Genomic DNA, 24,746 nt, shown 5'->3' on the forward strand with positions numbered 1-24,746 from the left:
TAAAGCTCTGTGAAGGGGCTTTTTAACAGGGTGAAATTACCTCTCCACAAGAGCAAGAGCTACCTGAAAGAGCAGGGCCTCCTCCTATTAAAAAGTAAATTATGACTGATATAGAATATTAGTGCTGGCCTGGAGGCCTATTAAGAATTACTGAATGGTGTGTAATTCTATTTGGGAGAGATATCCGACCCTCGGTCCAGATACTAAATTTAATTAGAGACAGGCGGTCCATACCCGCACACCTCTGTTGAGATGATGTGGCAAGATGATGAAAGATTACGACTACACACTCTTGACCACATTTTATCTGTGAAAAGTATGCATCTAATGCTAATAATCCATTATTTTTATGGAAATAAACTTATTATACTACAGTTAGTGCCGGTCCTCCAATCTGATTGGCTGAGCTGTGTTTCAGGGCTGTGCAACGATTGATCGCATCCAAAATAAAAGTTTGTGTTTACATAATATATGTGTGTATATGTGTGTACATTTTTCTTAAATACACTCACCTAAAGGATTATTAGGAACACCTGTTCAATTTCTCATTAATGCAATTATCTAATCAACCAATCACATGGCAGTTGCTTCAGTGCATTTAGGGGTGTGGTCCTGGTCAAGACAATCTCCTGAACTCCAAACTGAATGTCAGAATGGGAAAGAAAGGTGATTTAAGCAATTTTGAGCGTGGCATGGTTGTTGGTGCCAGACGAGTATTTCACAATCTGCTCAGTTACTGGGATTTTCACGCACAACCATTTCTAGGGTTTACAAAGAATGGTGTGAAAAGGGAAAAACATCCAGTATGCGGCAGTCCTGTGGGCGAAAATGCCTTGTTGATGCTAGAGGTCAGAGGAGAATGGGCCGACTGATTCAAGCTGATAGAAGAGCAACTTTGACTGAAATAACCACTCGTTACAACCGAACCGAGGTATGCAGAAAAGCATTTGTGAAGCCACAACACGCACAACCTTGAGGCGGATGGGCTACAACAGAAGAAGACCCCACCGGGTACCACTCATCTCCACTACAAATAAGAAAAAGAGGCTACAATTTGCAATTTGCACAATTTGCATTTATTTTCCAAAATTGGACAGTTGAAGACTGGAAAAATATTGCCTGGTCTGATGAGTCTCGATTTCTGTTGAGACATTCAGATGGTAGAGTCAGAATTTGGCGTAAACAGAATGAGAACATGGATCCATCATGCCTTGTTACCACTGTGCAGGCTGGTGGTGGTGGTGTAATGGTGTGGGGGATGTTTTCTTGGCACACTTTAGGCCCCTTAGTGCCAATTGGGCATTGTTTAAATGCCACGGCCTACCTGAGCATTGTTTCTGACCATGTCCATCCCTTTATTACCACCATGTACCCATCCTCTGATGGCTACTTCCAGCAGGATAATGCACCATGTCACAAAGCTCGAATCATTTCAAATTGGTTTCTTGAACATGACAATGAGTTCACTGTACTAAAATGGCCCCCACAGTCACCAGATCTCAACCCAATAGAGCATCTTTGGGATGTGGTGGAACGGGAGCTTCGTGCCCTGGATGTGCATCCCACAAATCTCCATCAACTGCAAGATGCTATCCTATCAATATGGGCCAACATTTCTAAAGAATGCTTTCAGCACCTTGTTGAATCAATACCACGTAGAATTAAGGCAGTTCTGAAGGCGAAATGGGGTCAAACACAGTATTAGTATGGTGTTCCTAATAATCCTTTAGGTGAGTGTATATACATGCATGTGTGTGTATTTATATATACGAAATAATTATACACAGTACACACACATATCTTATGTAAACACAATCTTTTATTTTGGATTTTTGGATTAATTGCGATTAATCGTTGCACAACCCTAGTGCTGATATTTTATTTCTCTGTGTTTACACATTCCACATAGACTGTCAGTCTGTGTTAAGCCCAAAGTATATTTCGGCAGTCCGTCTGCGTGCAGCCCAATTTTTTTGACCGTGCAGATGGTGCGCCTGAGGGATTTGAGCACTTGAAAACAAAATCCGCAAGATAGTGTGCACGTGCCGGACACATCTTCCTGCGCTCATGGCCAAAGGAGTGTACTTTGAAATGCTCATACGCACAACTGTGCGCAAGTCGATGCGGAATGCGTAAAATGAAGTATACCCAGGTCTTTAGTGATGGGGATTTTTCACTGACTCTTTCTGCAGGCTACATCTATGTGCCAGTAGGTGGCAATGTGTGAACTTTCCAGACAATAATTGAATCATTCATTCAGCCGATTCATTCAACAACACTGAGGGTGCTTCTCAAACGGAAGGCTGTGTCCTAGTAAGGCTGCATATCTCAGCTGCCACGTCAGTGCTGAAGGCCATCTCAATTTGAATGATCTTTGGAAGGAAGCTTTCGTTTCGTGTCCTTCAGTCAGCTCATTCTGAAGGATGCATCAAGTGTATCCTTCGCGTCCTTCAATCACCCACAATCCCTTGCACACATTCCAATTCATGAAAAAGAACTGACGGAAAACGAATCCGCACCGAGCTTGTTTGAGTTCATTATGAAATGTAAGACAAAACATAATGTTTTCAGGGATGAAGGCATACATGTTATCTTTTGTTTTGTTGTAAATTATTAAATGAACACTAAACTGCCAACAATATAAGCCACTGGGAGACCACAGACAGATGTCATTCACTATATTAACTGGCTTTTTATTAATTCAATACAAAGCTTTTTAATACAAAGTATTTTTTCCAAAATTAAGTTTTAATAGTATTTTCGTACCATGACCGTGGGGGCAGGAACATGTGTGATGTTCCATGCGCACTTACTAGACCGTCACATACTAGCGCTCAATGCTGAGGAGGAGTCTAGCCTTAATGGGTGAGTGATTGAATCATTCATTCCACCGATTATTTCAACAGCATTAATTCATTTAGGATCGGAACAAGTCCTCATTTGGAACTATTTTAGTTGATGGAGCCGGAACCGGCAATATTGTGTCTAAAATGTAATTTACAATTTAAGTAATTTAAAATACAATTCATCATACGTATAGTGATAATCGTGCTTTTGGTCTGATGTGTCTGATAGCATGGGTGTGTTATTGTGATATTGCTTTACCTAAACATATTATTTTGCTATTTTTTATTTTTATTTATTTTTATTTATTTTTACTTCTTCCATTGTAAGACCTCAATTCCAGGTTTCTATGTTTTACTGTTATACGGTTATATAGTGTTCTGTATGGTATCTGTGAATTTAAAGCATTTGAGAGGGGAGGTCTTACAGATGCTAAGGCACCGAAGCCGAACGGAGCTCTCCATCACTGCCTGCCTCTCTACTAGCCTTCATTCATCTGTGCCAGAAATGAGTGGGTGCAGAATCGCTCTTCAGATCAGAGGAGATGAGCCTCCAGTCACATCATAATGTGCATTTATCACCACTGGCACATTGCAGCCTGCCCTTTCAGCCACTGTTACAGACTCAGGCCTCTCTGTCTTCACAGTTAAAGCAAAATGGCTACAAAAAAATATGTGCTTAGAGGAAGAATTTTTATTTTATTTTCGTGTGTGTATGTGGACTGGCATAGGACCATTATGCTGTGTTGGAACTGGGCTACCCTGGCATTTCCGCATGCCACGTTTGGGAACATGCCAGTTTATTCTACATGAACATATGTGGACTCTAACATGGAGTCCACCGCTATGCTGTTCTTTGATGTCTTCAGGACTTTGGAAAGAGGAGCTATTAGCACAGTGGGGCTGACAGGGAGGGGCTGTGGCATGTGACTCACGCCAGGGCTGCCATGGCCACAGATGGCACCTGCGAACTTAGTGCTCAGGGCATGTATATGAGCTGCTCACCTGTGGAGCCCGTGAAGTGCCACTTCCGCAGAGCAGAATAAAACTAGGCAGATCCCAGAAACACACACACACTCTGCAGTGTTCATGATTCTATACACACAATTCATGAACTATCCATTGCTCAAAAATATCCACCAGAAATGTGTGCGTGCATGTGTGGTGTGTGTATATTTTTGAGCAATGGATAGTGCATGAAGTGTGTGTTTAGAATAATTCGAAATAAATATAGAAATTAAATACTATATATATATAATCCATTTTAATATAAATACAATGTGTATTAATACATAAAAAATTGATTTATATTAAATTATAAATGTTAATAAATATTTAGAGGGGTTATATGTAGAACCATGCTGCTGAACCATGTAGAACGCCGTCCATGCTGCTGAGAGTGACGTTTAGATGAATATGTAAATATGTGCTGTGCGCTTTCCTCTCAGTAACAAAATAAACACACAACAAAGATGAAAGTGTGACAAGGCGGCATTTAAGAAAACATCTGATCATAGCAATGTGGTTAGGTTTGCAGAAGCTCTGCAATTCAACGGCATCATGTCGACAAATGAAATTTAAAAATTACAGTATTATGATAGTTTGATTATAAAGTAGCTTATATTTGAGACTATAGACTATATAGATCTGGCTATGTGAGAATAAAGTTTGAATTCATTTTCTTTGCATGACACATTTACATTACAGTACCGAATGGTTCTTTCGGCATTATCCTGAACATTGTATAAACATTCACATTTCATGTGTCATAGAATGGAAGAGAGGCTCTCGGGAGCGCACGTAAACGTCACATCCTTTTGATTTTCCCGGCAAACCGGCACCAGTCCTTCACATAAAAATCAAGTCTGTAGGCATTTGTCACGTCTTGTTTTGGATCATGGTTCATGTTTCATGTCAGCCATGTTTCATGTTTTGTCATGTGAATCCCTTGCCCTCATGTGATCCTGCCATGTGTCTTTTGTGTGTCTAGTAGTCATTGGTTAATTGTCTAAATTATGTCCACAGGTGTGTCTCGCTTAGTCATAGTAGTCTGTATTTAAGCCCTTACGTTTGCCACGTGTCTTTGTCAAGTATTGTTTCCCTGTAACCACCGTTGGTAAGCGCCCTGTCCGTGTCCGTGTCCGTGTCCGTGTCCGTGTCCTGTGTGTATAAACTGCTCTTGGGTTCTACAACTTGCCTCCAATGGATCAACTGTTACAGCATTCATGGACAATCTAGGAAGTTAGGAAAGGTCTTAATATTTAAGTTTCATTACATGCTGTTCACACATTGGCAATAAAAAAGCAATTAATACATGACAATTTTTACATACAGCCCAGCCCGTTTATAGTACGTTTATTTACATATTTATGTTGTATTTTAATATATTATATGATTTTTATATGCAAATTTATTTAAAGTGTGGGTGTGGAATGATACTATATTAAAGACCTCTGCGGGTGTTTTTCATGTTCTCTGGGGAAGAGTAAACTGTCTACATTAGACCAAGGTGGAAAAACAACTGATGCTCATATTTGTTCCTGAGAAGAACAATAGTGTGTTTAAAAAAACACATTAAAGAAAACACAGGCTGTTTATTATTTTAGGAAATGGATAGATGAGATGAGAGACACAGTCATGGCTGGGCTGTGACATTTGCATAGCCTGATTAATAAATTGTCAGTTGAGGTTGCACCTCAGTATGTGTGTGTGGAGGAGTCCCTGAGGAGCCTGGGTCCTTAACAGGGGAAGAAGGGTGTGGTGCAAAACATTTCTCGCCCTGTTGGCCTTTGCTGAAGAGAGCAAACAGCTTTATGTAACACAGAAGGATATAGATAGCCCAGAAAGACCTCTGCGCTATACCTTATTATCATACAGAAAAAAGCCAAATTCGTTTTCCTGTGATTCATCGCAGTGCAGGCTTCGACATTTGGAATGTGCCTTTATCTTAATAGCACCTCACTTGCACATGGAGGATTCTCAATCAGAGTTATTATTTATGGATGAGGAGTAGGGGAACACACCGCTGAGGGTAACCAGGGTAACAACAGATGTCTTATTCATATTGATTATAGGTTACTCAGCAGCTGTTGTGAACCTTTAAATGAGCACAACTGTATCAGCCTAGAGTAGAGGAAATTAAAGTTAAAGCCTGAACCTGGTCCATAAATGAACCTTCTGACCTGACCAGACTTGACCTGTCAGAATCAATCTGTCTTTCTAATTCCTTTTTTAAAATTCACCCTATCTTTTTTCTAAATGCTTGTTTTCGATCTTGAACTAAGTTTCAGGTTTTGGAGCTCGTAATTTTTCATTAAAATATCACAGCTTGATCTTCCGTTCTGTGTCCATCCAATCAACAGCCAATGCATAGAACCATGTCCCTGCCCTGCATTAAAAAAAAAATTTTTTTTTTAATTATAATTATTTTTCACTGTTTCAATAATCAAACACAGATGAATGGATACTTGCAGATGTAGTTTTACAGTGCTGTGATTTGACTCAAAGATGAAATAGTGAATAGACAAAAACAAAGTAAAACTAAAATGTTTAAAAAAATTATTTTATTAAATGCTTATAAATATTAAATAATGAAAAAACTATTCTTAATAAAAAAATTATATACTTTTATATTTATATACAAACACTATTTGGCATAAGGTTATACATTTTTTTTTTTTTAAATCTGATGAACATATTATTTAATGGTAACTGCTTGTTCCTGGAGTTGCATGATACAGGTTTAACAATAATGCTCTCTTTAGTTTCGTTTTCCCTGTTTTCTGTTTGCCTGAGTTATCATTGCTTGTTTGTTGCCATGGTTGCTAATTTAGAAACAACTGTTCCATGTTACGTTGATTATGTCTCTCCCTGTATAAGCCCTCAGTTCTCTCAGTTCTTTGGGTCTTTCCAAATACCCACACTTACGGCCTTGGCCACTTGAGAGTGCGTGCACGCGACATGAAGTACTGTAAGTGTGCAAGACTCTGGTCTTGGTCTTGGTCTTGGTCTAAACCCCAACCCCTCAAAGTATTGGCCTTGTCTTGATCTCAGCACATGCTGGTCTTGGTCTTGACTTGGTCTCAGTTTAGGTGGTCTCAACTTCAGCACTAGTGGTAAGCACAGGTGGGACCACCTGCAAGGCATTTCTGCCTGACGCACTTCCGCCAGTGCCTTTTGGTCCGGCTGCAGGGTCGTCAGCCGGGAGCCACCCTTCACAGATGTTTCGCTCCTTTAATTCCGGAACATCTCCGGGTGGTGGAGCAGCGACAGGGACGTCTCCCTGCCGCTCCCTGCAGCCAGCCTTAGGATCCGTCTTTCCCCCAAGCCTTGTCCTTTCTACGAAGCCAGAGCCAAAAACTCCCTTGCTCTGCCTCTTCTGCTAGCTCCATGCGGACTCTCTCCAGTTTGGCACCTCTGATGCCAAGGGTCTTAAGAAGTCGTTGGATGGAGGTTCCAGTGAAGCCCCTGCAACCAACTTCCACTGGGTAGGTGTAACTACTACTAACTACTAACATGTAGTTGCTTCATTGATTCCACACACCCGCTTAGGACCCAAAGCCAGAGCCCACCGCAGACCCAGAGCCTATGCCAACCGAGTCTGACCAGGTGTGTGAGCCAGCCCTTATGTCCGTCCAGGAGCTTGAGACTGAGCCAATGTTCGTCCTAGAGACTGAATCTACACTCTCTACGTGTATGGACAACGAACCAGAGCCCACCAAAGACCCTGAGCCAGAGCCTGCCCAGTCAGACCAGGTGTATGAGCCGGTATCTCTGTTCATCTCTGAGGGAGTGTTAGTATAATTTGAGAGCATGGAATGGAGTCCTGCCCATACTACCACCACTGTGCGGTTCCATATCCACAAGGAATGGTATGATGATTTGGATGATATCTTTCCCCAAAATCTCCAATCTTCACTGGTCTCATCCAGTTTCCAGTCTCCTCCTTCATCTTGTCTTGTCTAGCCTCCCACTCCCTCCTCGTCTGACAATGGCATTCAGTTCCCTGGGTCTGCCTCCACTGGTTCCCTTCAGCCCCTCAGCTCCTCTGTCAGTGGCTCAGCCTGGTGCGTCGATCCCCTAGCTCCATCTCGGCCTGCTCCACTGTGGTCCGTCATCCCTTAGGCTCCACCAGGCTCCCTCATTTCTCTGGCTTCACCTTGGTCAGTCATCATCCTGGTTGCTCCACAGATTTCCTGGCCTCCGACTACTCCTCGTCCCTCCTCCCCTTCAGCTCCACCGGGCTCTTCCTTCCCTCCGACTCTACCATAGTCCTCACTCACACCGGCTCCGCCCCTGGTCTTCTGACCCCCCGTCTCCACCTCAGGCTCTGCCTTGGCTCTTCAGGTTTTACACTGTCACCCTGGGTCTTTGTCTCCTCGGCTCCACCTCAGTTGGTCCAGCTTTTGGCTTCACCCTGGCTCCTCCCTCCATCGGTTCCGCCGTGGACCTTTGTCATTATGGATCCGCTCTGGGTCGCTCCCTAGCTCTCGTCCACCTCTGGAACCCCCTTCCTCCCTACTCTGTTGGTTTTGTTACAGCGCGAGGACATGCCTTAAGGGAGGGGGGTGTAATGTAACTATAATGTTTCCATTGCTTGTTTGTTACCATTCAGTCAATCTGCTATTTTATGTAATAGAAAATCTAATGTAACTCCTGATCGGAGCCTTCCATAAATATTTTGTTTATTTGTAGAGTTACGCTTCAACTAAGTTTAATGGTGCAACGCAAAAATATTTAGTAGTGTGTAAGTTGTAACTTAGTGCCCATTTACTTCAAAACTAGGCTAAGTTGTAACTTGTGCATAACTGGTGCAACTGGCCCCTATTCCATTTCTTTGCTCTTTAGGCGTCGTCAGTGTTTAAAGTGTAGTTGATCATCTGTGTTCATTAAAGTCTCTAGTATCTTGTTCTTCCTGCATCTCGCTCTTTATTGGATTAAGCTACACAACAGAATGTAGAATTGGGTGAATAACACATTACACAGTGACCTCATTTATCTAAGTATATATTAATGTGGACTGAATTGGACTCAGAATGCTGCACTGCAGAGGAAGTTGCTGTTTGACTTTGTGTATGTCAAGTTAAGTCACTTTCATTTATATAGCGCTTTTATGTCTGCAAATTAATCACATAATGTAATGCAAGGTAAGGTACAACCTAATGAAAGGACGGCATAACGCATTTGTGTACAATCCAAGGAATGCAGTCATTGGCCATCATTGCCATGTTCAGTAGCGGTGTCTGCTGAAGTGTGTAATTCTTAGACACGGTGACGCCACAGTATAGCTGAGTGCAGTATTCTCAGAGACGTGTGCCAGAGCATTGTGAGGTTATGAGCATTTAGTCAAGCTGTCAATATTGTTTGACATGCTTATGGTGGCCAGTAAAGTGTCCAGACATAGAGTAATGTTAACTGTGGTCCCCACCTGTAACAAAATGTGCTGACATCTGTATTGGTATACTGAGTTGATGTGCATGTGTTTATGTGCTGTTATGTAAGTTATCTTGCATTGTCACAGGGTTTTCAGGGGCTGGGGGGAAATAATTCTTATAAAAACATGGTTAATACCAATTTAAATGCCAGCTGATGTTTTAAAGTTTATTTCATCCTCATATCAGACACTTATGCACAGACATTTATGACATACTAATTACGTAAAAAGTGTAACAAAGTCAAATAAAAAATTTGACTTGCATACATGATTATAATTCTAGTAAAACAGTGACCTAAAGCAAAACTTTACTCGCAGATGAAGCCTGAAGAAAATGACTTGAAAAGAGAATGGAAAAAAGTGTAGGACTGAAAGGGCTGGAGTAGGTAGAAGAAGAGGAGACTTGGGTGTGAGTGCAAAAGTCATTTGTTGCTCATAGGTTTTTGTCTTTTTTGGAGCTTCACAGCTTGACAAAAAAAAAGGTAGCGCTTTATTTTACAAACCTGTTCCCCATGTACATACTATGTACTTATTATAGTAATTGCAATAACTGGGTAATAACTAGGTACTAACCCTGAACCTACACCCAAACCTAACCTTAACCCGGAGTTACTTTGGATTACCCAGTTTCTTAGGTAAGTACACTGTAAGTACACTTAAGTGCATGTACTGTAAAATAAAGTGCAACCAAAAAAATACAATTATACTTTCACTATTATGGCCATTTTAAAGCAAAAACTGAACAAATTATAATTTAAAAGCCTAGTGCTGAAACATTTTCATTTGTAGCCTAGTATATTATGTGTACAACGATATTTTATGGCTGCTCATTTGCAAATATAAAATGGGTTTTAGTTACAGAAATCTTGTGGATCTCTCTCATGGAACCGTCTGTTAAATTAAGCTGCCATAGGTGGAAATTAATTATTTCTGATGCTTTTACAATTGTTGATCATATAATAAACGTATCTAATATCAGCAGTAGCAGCTGTATTGAGGGGTCTCCCATATACTCCGAGATCTACTCCCTCTCATCCTTCGTCAAGCTTCAGTGAGGTGATGAGGGCTAATTAACACACCACCTGCTCAACTGGAAGAGGTAATGATACCAGGGAAAAATGGCTAAGCATGACTGGGACCCATAAAAGGAGCAAGTAAAAAAAGATTATTTTTTTAAGTGGTTCAGACTAAATCAAACTAGTCTCTCTCTCCTTCTCTCAGAGGTTCTCTGTCTTTTCAGTTTCTCTTCTCTTGTCATGATGGTGATCAAACCCCACCATGAACACGCAAAACGCCTCTTCATGAACTCTGAATAACATCTGTCATGCTTGAAGGTCATTATTTAGATTTGCCTCTGCATCTCTGGTTGGCTGAGATTAAAAACCGAAAGATACATCAAACAGTTGAAGTTATCAACAAAAACTAATTTGACAAAAAAAATAAAAATAAAAAAAAAATAAGACAAATCAATTTTTATTGTTTTATTGTTTTCACTGTTTAATGTTGTATTCACACAATTTTGCATTATTGGTCTTGCCTTCTGTTTGGATTCACTAGTATTTTGTAATATCTTAATTTAATAATAACAATAATAATAATTCCCAGAAACCCATAGATACATCAAACAGTTGAAGTTATAAACCAAAAACAAATGTTAACAGACACATGTTGCATTCATTTTTAAAGGGCATATTCAATTCAATAAAATTCAATAAAACACATTCACATAATTAGTTTAGCCTATATTGCCTGAAAATGTATAATGTTATAAATGTTTATTTTTAAGTGAAAATAACTAAAAGTTGTTTTTACATTTGTCTAGTGTTTAAGAGTCATGAAAGTCACTTATGTTCAGAAAGGCTGCACTTATTTGATCAAAAATACTGTAAAAAGTAATATTATTATTACAATTCAAAATAATTGTACTACTTTAATATATTTAAATATGTCATTTATTCCTGTGATGGCTAAGCTGGATTTTCAGCATCATTATTCCAGTCTTCAGTGTCACATGATCCTTCAGAAATTTGTATAATTATGCTAAAGAAACATTTATTATTATTAATGTTGAAACCAGTTGTGCTGCTTAATATTTTTGTGGCAACTGATACTTTGTCAGGATTCTTTGATGAATAGAAAGTTCATAATAACAGCATTTTTTAAATATAAATCTTTTGTAACATTATAATTGTCGTTATCATCATTTTTGATCAATTGAATGCATCCTAGCTGAATAACAGTATTCATTTCTTTTTTTTCCTTTTTTTAAAATGCACATCTTTTGTCTATAGACAAAAGATACATCTATGACAGAGATCTTTGTGCCCACCACAAAGCCCCCTGTCATGTGTAAGCCTGGGGTGGCGGCCTAAACCAATTCTAGCATCCCGTTTCCGCTCTCTCTGACAGTCTGATATGGTTAACCATGCCGAGATCAAATTACCCTGCTGCTATTCGCTCTTACTCTTTCTAACGCTCTGTGCCCTGCTCTTGCGGTCAGAGGCAGATGACTGCTTTACTTCTACTGGAAGTGCCCATGACCCTGGTTAATGTAGCTCACCCCACACACACACACACACACAACTCAGGCAAGCAAGTAGGCCATTTCACTCCCTTTCTCTATCTTTTTGTTTGCTTTTCTCCTGGATGGAAACATTGGGCTTTGAATCTGATATGCTTCACTTGAGCTTTGTTTGTGTAGCAGGGTATCGCAAAGAGAAAGTAAAATTGGCAATTTGATGTGGTGGGAAGAAGAAAAAAGATAATTGAATGTCAATTCTAATGCTTCACCCTGAGTCAAGCATGATGCTTAGCATGAGCCAAGAAGATCTTGCACTCACACATTATAATAGCATAAGTACATTTTGAGCTCTTTATGTAAAAATCTGTCATAAATCTGACACTTCTGTTACATGTGGTGAAGCATAAAATGTATTAGCTATACCGTTAATTTTTTCTCAACTTAAACTATACTTTACATTTTTTATTAATTTATTATTATATAATATTTGTGTTATATTCATTTGTATTGTATACATTTTGTTAGATATATTATATACATTTTAAGTTTGTTATTTTTTAAACAGGCCTAGAGTCACAAGAGGCTGGAAGGGAGTGTTCTGGGGTCCACAGAAAACCAATTTCTTTTTTCTTTTTTTGAAAAGATTGTACTAGAGCTTTTAAAGAAGATGTGTTAAATATTAAATATGCCCAGCGCAATGATTCTTAATACATATATTGTTTAACCCTTAAATGCATGGATGTTTCTCCAATCATTATTCAATTTTTAGGTCTTTAGCGAACCGGATCTATCTGGATGAATCTCTACTGGTCGCGATAATATAAAACTCTCCTGATATTAGAGTAACAATTACAGAAGAATAAAATACATATTTTGTTACCTTTTGGATCTTGGAAGGGTTCAGTTTGAGCAGATGTTTTATACCATCATCACTGTCCTCGTCAGAGCTCATTTCCCAGTACATTTAGCATCTGGCTCATATTCGCAATCTCAAACATATTCTCAAAACTATCATTTTCAGCATCTTCAAAATCAATATTTTGATTGCTGACAACTTCAAGATCCACCATCAAGTGACAGTGACACTAATATTTGCACTGCAGTAAATCACTGAGCCATTTCAAGTTTTGCTGATGATTCTTCCTATTATTTAGTTTTCTGCCTGCGGTAACTATGAGTGAAACGTCACTTCATCATTGTGTATCAGACATTGCCACTTGTGTAAATTGCACTTATTCAGTTATCAAAGATTAAATTATTGTTGTGAAGAAAAAAAATAAAAATGCTTACACTGTTACACACCTCAGTTGTTAGTGACCTGTTATTTGTGAGTCCAAGAAAAAAAATCCCAAAATAATAATAAAGAATCCTAATTAAGAGATTAATCACAATATTTTGTTCTGTTGACAGCCCTAATTAACAATATTTGTAAAATATTTCTTACATTTAAGTGTATTTGAAATGTATATTTAATATTTTTCATATAATATTTTAATCATTTTTGTGTCTTTATTAAAATTACAGTAAAAAAGCCAATTTTTTAATTCTGGAGACAACATGTTTTCTTTAGTTTTCTATAATATCACACTATATATTTCCCCCATACAGATTATATGTATTTATATATTAGCAAGGGGATCAACATATTTAGGGGTTCTTGGCAAAAATTCCTTGAAAATCCCTGTGCCAATACATTTCCTGCCCTCTAGTGGTTAGAATAGTTAACCTACCAGTTTACAGTACATATTTTGTGGTTCCCTAAAGAAGGTGTGCAACAGGATCCTCCTATATTTAACAAACTTGATATTATATTGATAGAAATGTTGAAATCAAATGTGTATATAATCATATTTAATCAAAATGGTATTTTTCTTTCAGTTACGATGAATGTGTGGGACAAGGGACGCAAATATATGTTCCTACGGACGATCCGCCCCCCTACTCCCTCACAGACCCGTGCCGTGCACACTATCACAGAGAGACGGAGGATCTGCCCGCCGGTGCTTCCTGGGTGTCTGCAAGCAGCTCTTCCCAATACCCAACCAGACTCCAGGACTTCAGACACCAGCCAATCGCCTCCATCTCTTTGTCAGCCTTACCTTTTGAAGAAGCGCCCCCATACGAAGCAGTAGTGAGTGAACAAAACCAGCCCCTTCCACTGATGCCCCTGGATCTGCTCAAACACACTACAGCGGACAGCAGTCCTCAGGACAGCGTTTCCCACAGGATCCTGTAATCCTGACCTCTCCAGCACACTCATGCGTCACCTGTACCAAACCAGCTTTGAGAGGGACTCTTTTGTGTGGCTGAGGTCTCCCTGAGTCAAGAGCTGAAACCGACACCTGCAGAAGCCCACAATTACCTCTCACTTCACCTGACGCAGACACTGCACCTCCTGTTTTATCTGACAAAGCGGGAGCCGCCATGAGAGCACAGGGCTATCGACCACTTTTTTTGTGCGTCACCTCACCTAGTCTTTTGCTTATGGTGTAATTATATGTCAACGTGCGTCTTCTCTTACTGATAGACTTATAGATGATTTCAACTTCACAACCACAGCTAATTTTGGATGGCCTGACTTTGAAAAGAGCAGAAAGCCTCCCAATAAACGTACCGTGGGAATAGAAATGTACCTTTCTTTTTAGTGTGACAATTTGAGCGTGTTCCTGCATGAGTGACTATTTCCACATGACTATCTCCTACAACCTTTTTTTCTTCTTTTTTTTTTTCAATTTAGAACTATTTACGTTTTGTAATCTGTAAACTTTTTTTTTTAAGATAATATTTTGTACATTTCATAGAATAACTAGCAAATATGAGAAATTATCTTTAAAGCAATTTGAATGTCATCAGAAAATCGATATGCTTTTTATCCATACTTTTCTACTCACAATTGATTTGCTCCTTACATAAGTGGTTCTCAACCAGAGGGTAAATTCCAGCCCCAAAAGTCCTATAATTATTTATATTAACATAATATTAATGAAAATACTGGGGGAAAAAAGAAAAACAAATTGATATACAACATCAAACTGACATATTTTTTAAAGTCACCATGAAATCAAAATTGACAATTCATTTTTTTTATGGAATATTGCTCTATTAATTAGAAATGATTTATCCGTGCACATCATCATTATTATTCTTTTTTGCCTTGCAGTCAAAAAGGTTGAGAACCACTGCTTTCCAGTTTCCAGCTAGGGTTAGGTCACTGTGATTTCTTTATATTTCCTTCTTTTTGCAGAGACTACTGTTTTCCTAAAGTCTCATGGCAATGCTAATATTCAAATGCATCTGAAGATCTTAAGAAAACAACAGATAAGTAGGATATCAATGCATATGACAAATACAAACTATAGTTAGAAAGGGCTGTAGGGGACACTTTGCCAAAGGGTGTAAAACTACTTTACATTGTTCTCCTAAACTGCATTGATGCTGTGTACATTATAACAGAAGAGCTGAGACTGGTAACTAAGTAGCTCAAAAGCAAAGCCATTGTAGCATTGATGTCAATATGAAATGAAACATTAGATAGTTCTTGCTGGACACACTCTGTGCTTCCAAAATAATTATGTATCAGATTTGTTCCTGTTTTTGTTGCCCATTTCCCACTTCATTTACTGTAACACAATGGCTTCCCCGCACATGCATGTTATATACAATGTGCCTAGTAAGCACCATGACTGTTAGATTAACATGCTAAAGTGAAGAAACCTTTCCATTCACATTTTTTATTTTTTGTCACACACACACTATATATAAATACACAAGTGTATTGTGTGTGTGTGAGTGTAAAAGTTGCCCATAAAATGACTGCATGACGCCTCACCTCTATTCTCCTCACTCTCCCCTCACCGCACAAAAGTATATTCTTATAGAAAAGAGAGTCTGTAGGGATTTATTCAATTGAATTTGGTGCATGAATGCATTTATTGTGTCGTGAAAAGCAGCTCAGAACAGAAATGAATATTAAATGGCCCACTATTATTTATCTATTGTAGTTTGAACTTTGAATGTCGAGCTTGTCTCGTTCTGGTCATATAGCTCTGTAAAGGCATGAGCTGTATTGGTCAACACCTTAGATGAAGAATTGCTCCAGATGTTATATGATGTAATGAGTAGAGGTGGATTAGCTGTTGCCACCGCACTGTAAACCTAATACTGTATCTGTAAACTCTCGACTTTTAGCACGAGACTGTAGCAATTCTGTGTGCATAAAGATAAAATGAACACAAGTCAGATTTAAAGGAATATTGCCAAATTATTATTAATGAAGATCTACTTCCCATTCGTTGCATATTTTCTGTCTGTTTTTATAGGTTTGTGCATTTTAGTTGCATCTATGGAGTTGATGTTCTAGAAAATCACTTTGAAATGGCTTATGTTTGTGTGCTATTTCACCCGTTTCATTAGAACACATGGATATTGATTCTTACACCAAAATAGCACCCTAGCATCAAAGCCCATTGTAAATGTTGACTTACATTTAATGAATCTACATCTCAAGTGTGTTATTTCTCTGTCATAATGTTTTGGTCGGTTGTCCAAAGTGATAATGCTGTTTCATAGAGCTGCAGATGTCGATGTATGTTTTGTATAGGAGTCTTTATTCATTTACCACTGTATCCTCTGAATAAATAAAAACACCAGACCTCTATCTATTGAGACGTTAATCTCTAATGCTTTCTGGGAGAATTTTGAAATTGTCAATTTTGTAAATACAGAGTAGTGATACACACACACACACACACACACAAACTTAAAGGTACAAAAAGTGAAAATTGTTTTAGTTGTGTAAAAGCTCTGCGTTACTGTGCAGATGAAGATTATCCAGCTGTTCATAAAACATACTAGGCTTAAAGGGACAAGTTTTTGAAAATAAATTTTTTTAATTAATTACTCACCCTCATTTCGTTCCAAACCCGTAAGACGTTTATTCATCTTCGGAACACAAATTTAGCTATTTTTGATGAAATCTGAGAGCTTTCTGATCCCTCCATAGACAGACACTTCATTGCAACTTTCAACTGGCATTGCAGCTGGCCCAGCAAGGTAGTAAAGACATCATTAAAAAAGTCCATGTGTCTACAGTGGTTCAAATGTAATGTTATGAAGCGACAATAATACTTTTTGTGCGCAAAACCCCCCCTCAAAAAACAAATTGATTCAACAATCTTTTTTTCTGCGACATCATTCTCTTACGCTGTTGACGTAGTGTAAACAGTGCAGAGCTTCTGGGTTCTACATCAGAACGCCACCTCACTATTGGCTAGCTCCTGCGTCAGCATCACACGAATGTGTTGTGTGCTCACATGACCAGCGTCGGCCAATAGTGAGGCGGCATTCTGGCATATAGAACCCGGAAGTGCTGCACTGTTTACTACGCGAATAGCGTAGGAGATCTGACACAGAAGAGAAGAAATGGTTGAATAAAGATGTGTTTTTTTCGCACAAAAAGTATTCTCGTCGCTTCGTGACATTACGTTTGAACCACTGTAGACACGTGGACTTTTTTAATGATGTCTTTACTACCTTTCTGGGCCTTGAAAGTTGCAATGACTTTGCTGTCGGATCAGAAAGTTCTCGGATTTCATCAAAAATATCTTAATTTGTGTTCCGAAGACGAACGAATGTCTTAAGGGTTTGGAACGACATGAGGGTGAGTAATTAATGACAGAAATTTCATTTTGGGGTTGACAGCTGAAGACGTTAGTTAGAAGACCCATTAATATACACGGTACTTCCTTGAAAATAAATTCCAGCACAGTGCTACAACAACCATATGACCCTTTACAATATATAATGCTTATATGAACTCTGTTAGAGAGCTAGGCTACATATGGCAATTTATCTATTCAATAAATCACCTCTTGAGGAACCCCCCCACCCCCCCCCCCCCCCCCCCCCCCCCGCCATCTCAGTGTCCCTTTAACATTGCAAATCCCTCAGTCCTCGCTATCACCAAAAAGCCAAGTCATTATTGATTCTCTTTTTATTACAAACTCTTTTGCATTCTCTTTTTGCCAGCAGACTCTCCTCTCCTCTGTTCCGTTTTTATTTATTTTTTATTTTATTTTTTTTATGGGTGATTCCCCAGAGGTTAGAGATGTATTATTTGTTGTGACAACTAATCTATGCCACTCCCACACATCATACACCAAAGTAGCAGGTCAACTTTTCTCTACTTACAGATATGACGAAACACAAGTGACCTAATTTCCCGCAAAAACCATCCCATCAGTTCTAAAATATAAACACTTAATAGGCTTACCATAGTGAATCAGGGTAAGACAAAAGCACGTTTGGAAGAAGCATTGACTCATTATTTAAATTTAGTTAATTTTGAACAAAAAAAAGTTACATAGAGTACCTTCAAACTATGATGCACTCATTGTTTTGGTAAAACATTTTAACACTTAAAAATATTGAGTAGCCTACATTTTAAAGTTGTGAAAACAGAAGAGTAAATGTAAGTAAAAAAAAAAATATATATATATATATATATATATATATATACAGTATATATATATAAGTATATAAGTAAAACTGAATAACATTCTGCAAAAAAAAAGGTATAATTTCTTCATTCTCAAATATTTTGACTGACACTCAAAAAAATATTTACAAAAATATAATTTGTTAGTAAAATGCTAATTTTCTTCTTTCTTCTCTAAAAAGAATACTGACATAATTGATTTACATTAGGACAAAATTAAGTGTTGGATTTTTAAGCATTTATTTTGGTACGTCCAGCTCAAACAATCAGAGATTTTATTCATGTGTATTATTATTGTGATATTTACAGAGCCACTGAATTATTTTTAGGGTGTAGTAAATTCAGTATAGATAGCAATGTAAGATTTTGTTGTGCACAGTTACCGCTGGCAAGTTTCAGAGAAGAATGTGCAGTTTAGGAACAGATGTTGATTGTAAACTAAACGCTTCCAGATGGACAGAATGTTTCCTGAACCATTTTGCTCATTGACTCCTGTCATTCATAATGCATTACAAGTCTCTCGCTAGCACTGGTGTGGATATTCATCTCTCTCTCTCTCTCTCTCCTGCCTGTTTGCACGGTGGGCTCACAGAAAGTGCCCTGGACAGATGGCCTGTGCCATTGCTCTCACCTTAATTAGCCTCTTGTCCCAAAGATCCTCTTCTATTAAACTATACCAGAGGAATGCTCATTTCATCCATGCAGAGCCACACAACTCTAGCACACTACAGAAATCAAAGTACAAACATCTGAAACATGTTATTCAAGTTATTTTAAACATGTATTGTTTTATGTAATTAATGTGTATTTTACCATCTACTGATTATTTGGTTACAAGGATTATTTGGTTAAAAGGTGAAGTTACAGTGTAATAAGTACTGAGGAATATTAATTAACTACATGTACTTACGGTATAGGGTTAAGGTTATGGGGATAAAGTTTGGTTTAGGTTAGTTGCTAGTAATTACGCACAATTTACTGTCATTATTTTTATGGTAAGCAAATGCAACTTGTGTAATGATGTAATCTTAAAATAAAGTGTTACCGAATATTTTCAGGTCAGAAAATGTAAATTAAGTGAGAATATGGAAGTAGCTTCTCCCCCCTTTAGTTCCTGTTATTCAATATTTTTTTTTTTATTATTATTATTCTCCAGCACCAATAACTCTTTATTCAGTGACATAAGTGCTTACTAAGTTTTGTGCATTTTGTGATCCTGTAATATTTTCTGCATTCAGTATATGTTTTGATACGTTAGTTAACTTGATTGTTATGTGTTGGTATACAGTTGCAATCAAAATTATTTAACCCCCGGAGACTGTAATCCTTTACAAATAAGCTTTACAGAGTTTTTATTTATTTTAAAATGTCATCTATAACAGTTTAGTGGCAAATTAAAAGTGATAATGTCAATATATAATGTAATGCTTTTGAGTTTTTTGTGATACAGCAAGGTCATAATTATTCAACACCTATTCAATGCTGCTGTTTTTAAGTCAGTCATTTGTGTGGTATGGTTCAAAATTGTGTTAAAACAAAATGAAGCCTTTGGAAACTCTATAACAAAACTGAATTAGCATGTGCTGTTACACATCTACATTTAGCCTGTGCATGTGCTAAAGATGAGTAGCAAATATGGTCAAGTCAAATCAGCCATTTTAGCAAATATGGTGATGCTTACGGTGCAGAGACTGAAGCTTGATGATCAATGGACTTTCCTGCAGGACAGCCATCCTAAAGTATCCCTCCAGATCTACTTAAGCTTGGTTCAGGGATCAGTCGTATAATGTTTTTGAGTGGCCTGTACAGTCTTCAAAATTACATCTCATTGAAAATAGTTGGTATAATTTGAAGAAAGCAAAATTATCAGTGATCTGGAAGCTTTTTCAAGTGAGGAATGGGCTCTTATGAGGAATGATCATGTGACTTGCAGGCTGCATTTGTTGGAGGTTATAAATAATAAAAGATTCTGCACAAAATGTGACTTTTGGGGGTTGAACAATTTTGAAAGTCAATTAGATATATATTTTTTTTTTCATCAACTTTACATGCTAAGAATCACTCAAATGTGTAACCTTTCTAACTGATGCCTTTGTTGAATTTTTTTCATAAAATGTTGTTCTCAGCAACAAAATGTCTTGCAGGTCAAGGGAGTTCAGTCATTTTGATTGCAACTGTAGATTAATGTTGTTCATATTCCAAACAAATTAATTTATTATTCGAAAGTTTGAGGTGGATACGATTTTTAAATGTTTTTGAAAGGCTCCATTTATTTGATCAAAATACAGTAAAAACAGTAATACAGTAAAATATATTTACAATTTAAAATAACTGTATAAATGATATATAAAATATCTTATATAATATAATATAATATTAATAATATAATCACATAATATCAATTATATAATTTATTTATAACTTATCTCTCCCCGTGCAGTTAGGCTAGAGAAGCATTAATTCCTTGCTCACTGAGACCCATAACTCATAGACGTATCTTCACATGGAATTTTCTTTATTGCACGCTAAGCTTACAAAAAGTACTGTGGCCATCATCAGATGGTAATGCCATGGTAGGCTACTTATTGTAGCCTACTGAATACCACATTCCCACACCAAGAGTGTTTTTACACAAGTAGGCTACTTAAAATTGTCCTTAACGCGTTTTCCATTTGAAGCTGGATTTTCCCCATAAGGTATTTTCCGTTGTGACGTAGGCCTACTAAAAAGTGTTTTTGACTTGAATAAGCGTCAACTGTATGATTACATCGCCGTCTTCTGGCCATTCTTACACAAAAGTCATGAGAATTACTTATTTTCTGCACTAGATGTCAGTAATGTTTCCAACATTCGAAGGAAGAATAACAATAATGGTGACATGTAGGTATATCACCAGCCGTTTTTCGGTCAAAACATAGACAAATGCAGCTGGTTTAATTGAGTTTATGTTTAAATTATATAGGCATACGTATTAGCCTACGTGTCTGTTAAGGCTGAGATGAACATGAGATCGCTATTACATCGCTTATGCCTGCGATACAGGACCGTTTCGCTTATTGGTCATGGACATTATAGACATTCATGCCTTTTATTAAAGTATCCTGGACCGTTATTAAATTAGAATCAGAAAATATAGGTTATATGGTTCTTCCGTATTTGCGTCGTTGGCGATACCTGCATATGCATCATCATCATCATCACTCCTTATTTGCATACTACTTTCGCTTCCTCATCGGGAGACAACTTGATCACTTTCTGTAACAAACATGACCAACAGCGTCGACGATCAAACGCCGGTTTCGCGGAAAGACGTGTTCGTTAAGTATTTACAGTACTACGACAAAGTTAGTTGTGAAGGCGATGTGAAAGTGTGTTCAGAGACGTCACAGGTGACAGATGAAGCCAGGCGCGTGCTGCTGTTGCCGGAGGAAGAGCCGCGGAAGAGATTCAACACGCTGCTGGACTTCTACGAGACTCTGTACAAGTACGCACAATACAGAGACTGCCAGAGACACGTCCACGACTTTAGAAAAGCCGCCGAGTTACTGGAGATGTTCTGTGTCAACCTGTTTTTGTTTCCGTGGAAGAAAGAGATTAAAACATTAAAGGTAAATACAAGTTTCATCGATAGGTCTGTTCTCTCTACTCTTCCAGCTGATGGCAATAACAGCCAGGTTTGCTGTTCTTCTCTGGTCTAGCCTTGACAGTCTGTTTTTAGGTTTTAGAAGGGTTTTGGGTAGGCTATACTTTTCCTTTGGTCAGGACAGGAAAGTTGCTATCAGTTAAAACAGCTCAAACATGCATGTTAGTCTGGGACGAGGCTTGGGCTAAGCCTTGTCTGTGAAACCATGGGAATTATTGCCAAATGTTGCCAAATCCAAATAGCCAATATTCTGAGAGTTGATTATAAAACAGCTTAAACCAGTCTCAGGTGGTTTGCTGTTCTTTAATAATTTCCTAACCTGGTCTGGCTGATTTTAGAGGGGATTAAAGATGGTTTTGCTGGTCTGTTGACTGGCAGACCTGCTAGACCAGCCTAAACCAATACACCTGATTTAAATGGTTTTAGCGTAACTTTTATAGCAGAAAATGTATCCTTGTATTATTTGTATCATTATATTATTATATCTTTCTATATGTAATTTCCAATTGATAATATATCTCAACAGTCCTCTATTATTTACTTCTATTTAGGGTCTCAAAGACCCTGGGTATAAAAAAAAAGAATACATTCAGTGAAATTGCAAATCCCACATTTCTTAGACTGGTATACACACTATAAATCTCAAAAGAACATGAGTTTAATTCATTTATCACTAAGTCAGGACACAAGGTTGAATTATTTAAGAAGTGAAAAGAGACCTAAAACATGTCATAAATTCTATACATTCCTATATCATTAATTGGGACTGTTTTTCCCTGTTCTCTCAGAAATTTACAGGAAACTTTGTCTATTACATCAAGCCAGTATTGCCTTTTGCCAGGAGTATTCTTCAGATTATCGGATACTGTGTGGAAACAGACACTGAGTATAGACTGTCTGAACATTTTGATCCTGAAAAGGCCAAGAGCATGGGATTCGACCTTTTCCTTGCCAGGTTAGAGTGCGAGTATCTTCTCGAACTCATGAACCAGAGATCACATGTAGAATGTCTGGACATCCTCCGAACGAGAGCTTCTCCTTTGACCTTCAGTGCTGGGGAAGAAGTTTCAGAACCTATCAATGACATCTGTAATCTAAATGAGGATGTTTTTAAGGATGATGGGCATGTTGAAGGCGGCTCACTGGTAAACCCAGGGGAACAACAGCAACAAGAGTCACTTAAAAGTCATGAACCTCATAATCAGGAAGTCAACAAGTCTCAAGACAGTACTATATCTGATGTAGAAAGACCATCCAGCTCATTCATGACTGATGATAAGTCTATCTTGGAGATGCGGGAGAACTACCCAGACCTGGCCATCCGACAAAAGCCTATTTTCCAAAAGTCTCAAAGAATGATGCAGCCTCTCAAGGCCCAGGAGAAGGCTGGATGCAGGGGCCACAATGCAGGCCTGTTCCACGAGGTCAGTACTGACATGAGTGGACCCCAGTCTATAGCCATACACAATGAGACCACCCCAGGTCATAGAAAGCTACACATGCCAAACCCACTTGTAGAAGCCCAAGCCTTAGATGACAAACTATTGGTGCTTCAAGTCGGGACACTGCTGCAAGGACGCAACCGTGAAGGCTCAACGGACGACTGCTTGCTTGAGCTCACTGAGCGAATGGGAAAAATGCACGTGAAGGACCTCAGTGCAGATGAACCCCTTAAATACCCCATAGAGGAGACCGCACAGGCCCAGCCATCTAGTGGACATAATGACGTCATCACAACCACACCCACAAAATCCCCAGATGGCATGAGCCTGCCCATCTTGTGCAGCCCATCCCAGGAGCCTGTCTGCAACATTGCAGGTTGCGGGAGCTGTGCTGGATCTGATGGTGTTCTTGCACAGGACAGCACTATTAAAGAGCCTCCTCAGTCAATCTACATCCCTAGCGCACTGAACGAATGTACAACAGTGTTTGGACCACCAACTGACCACAGTCAGACTGCCAATGAGGGTGCAAGCGCGCACAAGAGTGCCATATCTCAACAACCAGAAGATGAGCTAGACCAAACATACGTGATGGTTTAGACACAAAGTATTCAAGGTTTTTCCTCATCCATGCCAGAGATTTTAAAGTATGCTACTGTGTGGCAGTGCAGTGACTAAAATAATACCTTTGTGCTAGTAATGATGTACAAAGCATTTTTATTGATACTGAGTTTCTTGTTCATAAAGCCATGATTTCAGATTAGCTTCGGTATCTTACAATTTCTGAAGGTAACAGGAAGAATGTCTGTGTGCAATACCTTTTATCATAGCTTTTTAAAGTGAAGGAAGGTTTCTTGCTGCTATAATTTTCATGAACCCAGCTAACATTTCATGGTTTGTCCATGGGTTCCATGTTGGCCCTCCCTGAATTGACCTATACTGGTGCCAATTCAGATAGGACAGAATAGGAACCCATAGACAAACCCATACCTCAAGCCCATATCACGCCTACATTGGCCCCACCATGAAATGTTGCCTGGGAGCTTGCTTGGGTCAAAATGATTCTTAGAGCTTGATTTGTTAGGTACTGTGCCTTACTAAATGTAGAGAAACAGCTAAATGTGCACCTACTTGTCTTAATGGAAGAACACTTGTTCTGCAGGACTGTTTAACCTTGTATTCATGTAGGTTAATATAAATGTAAAAAATGTGGTGTTCTGGTGAATCTTATACTGCCTATTATTGAAAGTAATAAGGTCTTACATTCTTTGTATTAATCTTACAGTACTACTGAGGCTACAGTGGAGCATGCCATACAATTATGTGACTAGATTTGAAATGTAATAAAATCAATATTTTCAAATAATT

At 38.4% G+C, this 24,746-nt stretch overlaps 2 protein-coding genes across 2 annotated transcripts in view; both read left to right on the forward strand.

The window, feature by feature from the left end:
• Positions 1-14,791, forward strand: part of bean1 (brain expressed, associated with NEDD4, 1) — a 56,921-nt gene extending 42,130 nt beyond the window's left edge. The window contains exon 6 of the mRNA XM_084404294.1: positions 13,676-14,791. Coding sequence (XP_084260420.1) covers positions 13,676-14,033 — 358 coding nt within the window. The 3' untranslated portion in view covers positions 14,034-14,791. The remainder of the gene's footprint in view (positions 1-13,675) is intronic.
• A 6,350-nt stretch (positions 14,792-21,141) lies between these two features.
• Positions 21,142-24,738, forward strand: LOC311287060 (uncharacterized protein). Its single transcript, XM_084403641.1, has 2 exons — positions 21,142-21,901; positions 22,725-24,738. Exons 1-2 carry the CDS (start codon positions 21,560-21,562, stop codon positions 23,976-23,978), a joined length of 1,596 nt encoding a protein of 531 aa, XP_084259767.1. The 5' UTR covers positions 21,142-21,559; the 3' UTR covers positions 23,979-24,738.
• Positions 24,739-24,746: the final 8 nt, after the last annotated feature.

This window comes from Rutilus rutilus (genome assembly GCF_951802725.1).
Source record: "Rutilus rutilus genome assembly, chromosome: 3".
NCBI classification, from domain to species: domain Eukaryota; kingdom Metazoa; phylum Chordata; class Actinopteri; order Cypriniformes; family Leuciscidae; genus Rutilus; species Rutilus rutilus.

Excerpts from the sequence above, each read along its gene's own strand:
- LOC311287060 (XM_084403641.1), top strand. The coding sequence starts at position 21,560 with ATGACCAACAGCGTCGACGATCAAACGCCGGTTTCGCGGAAAGACGTG. Across the intron at positions 21,902-22,724 it reads AAGAGATTAAAACATTAAAG|AAATTTACAGGAAACTTTGT; the intron begins GTAAATACAAGT and ends CTGTTCTCTCAG.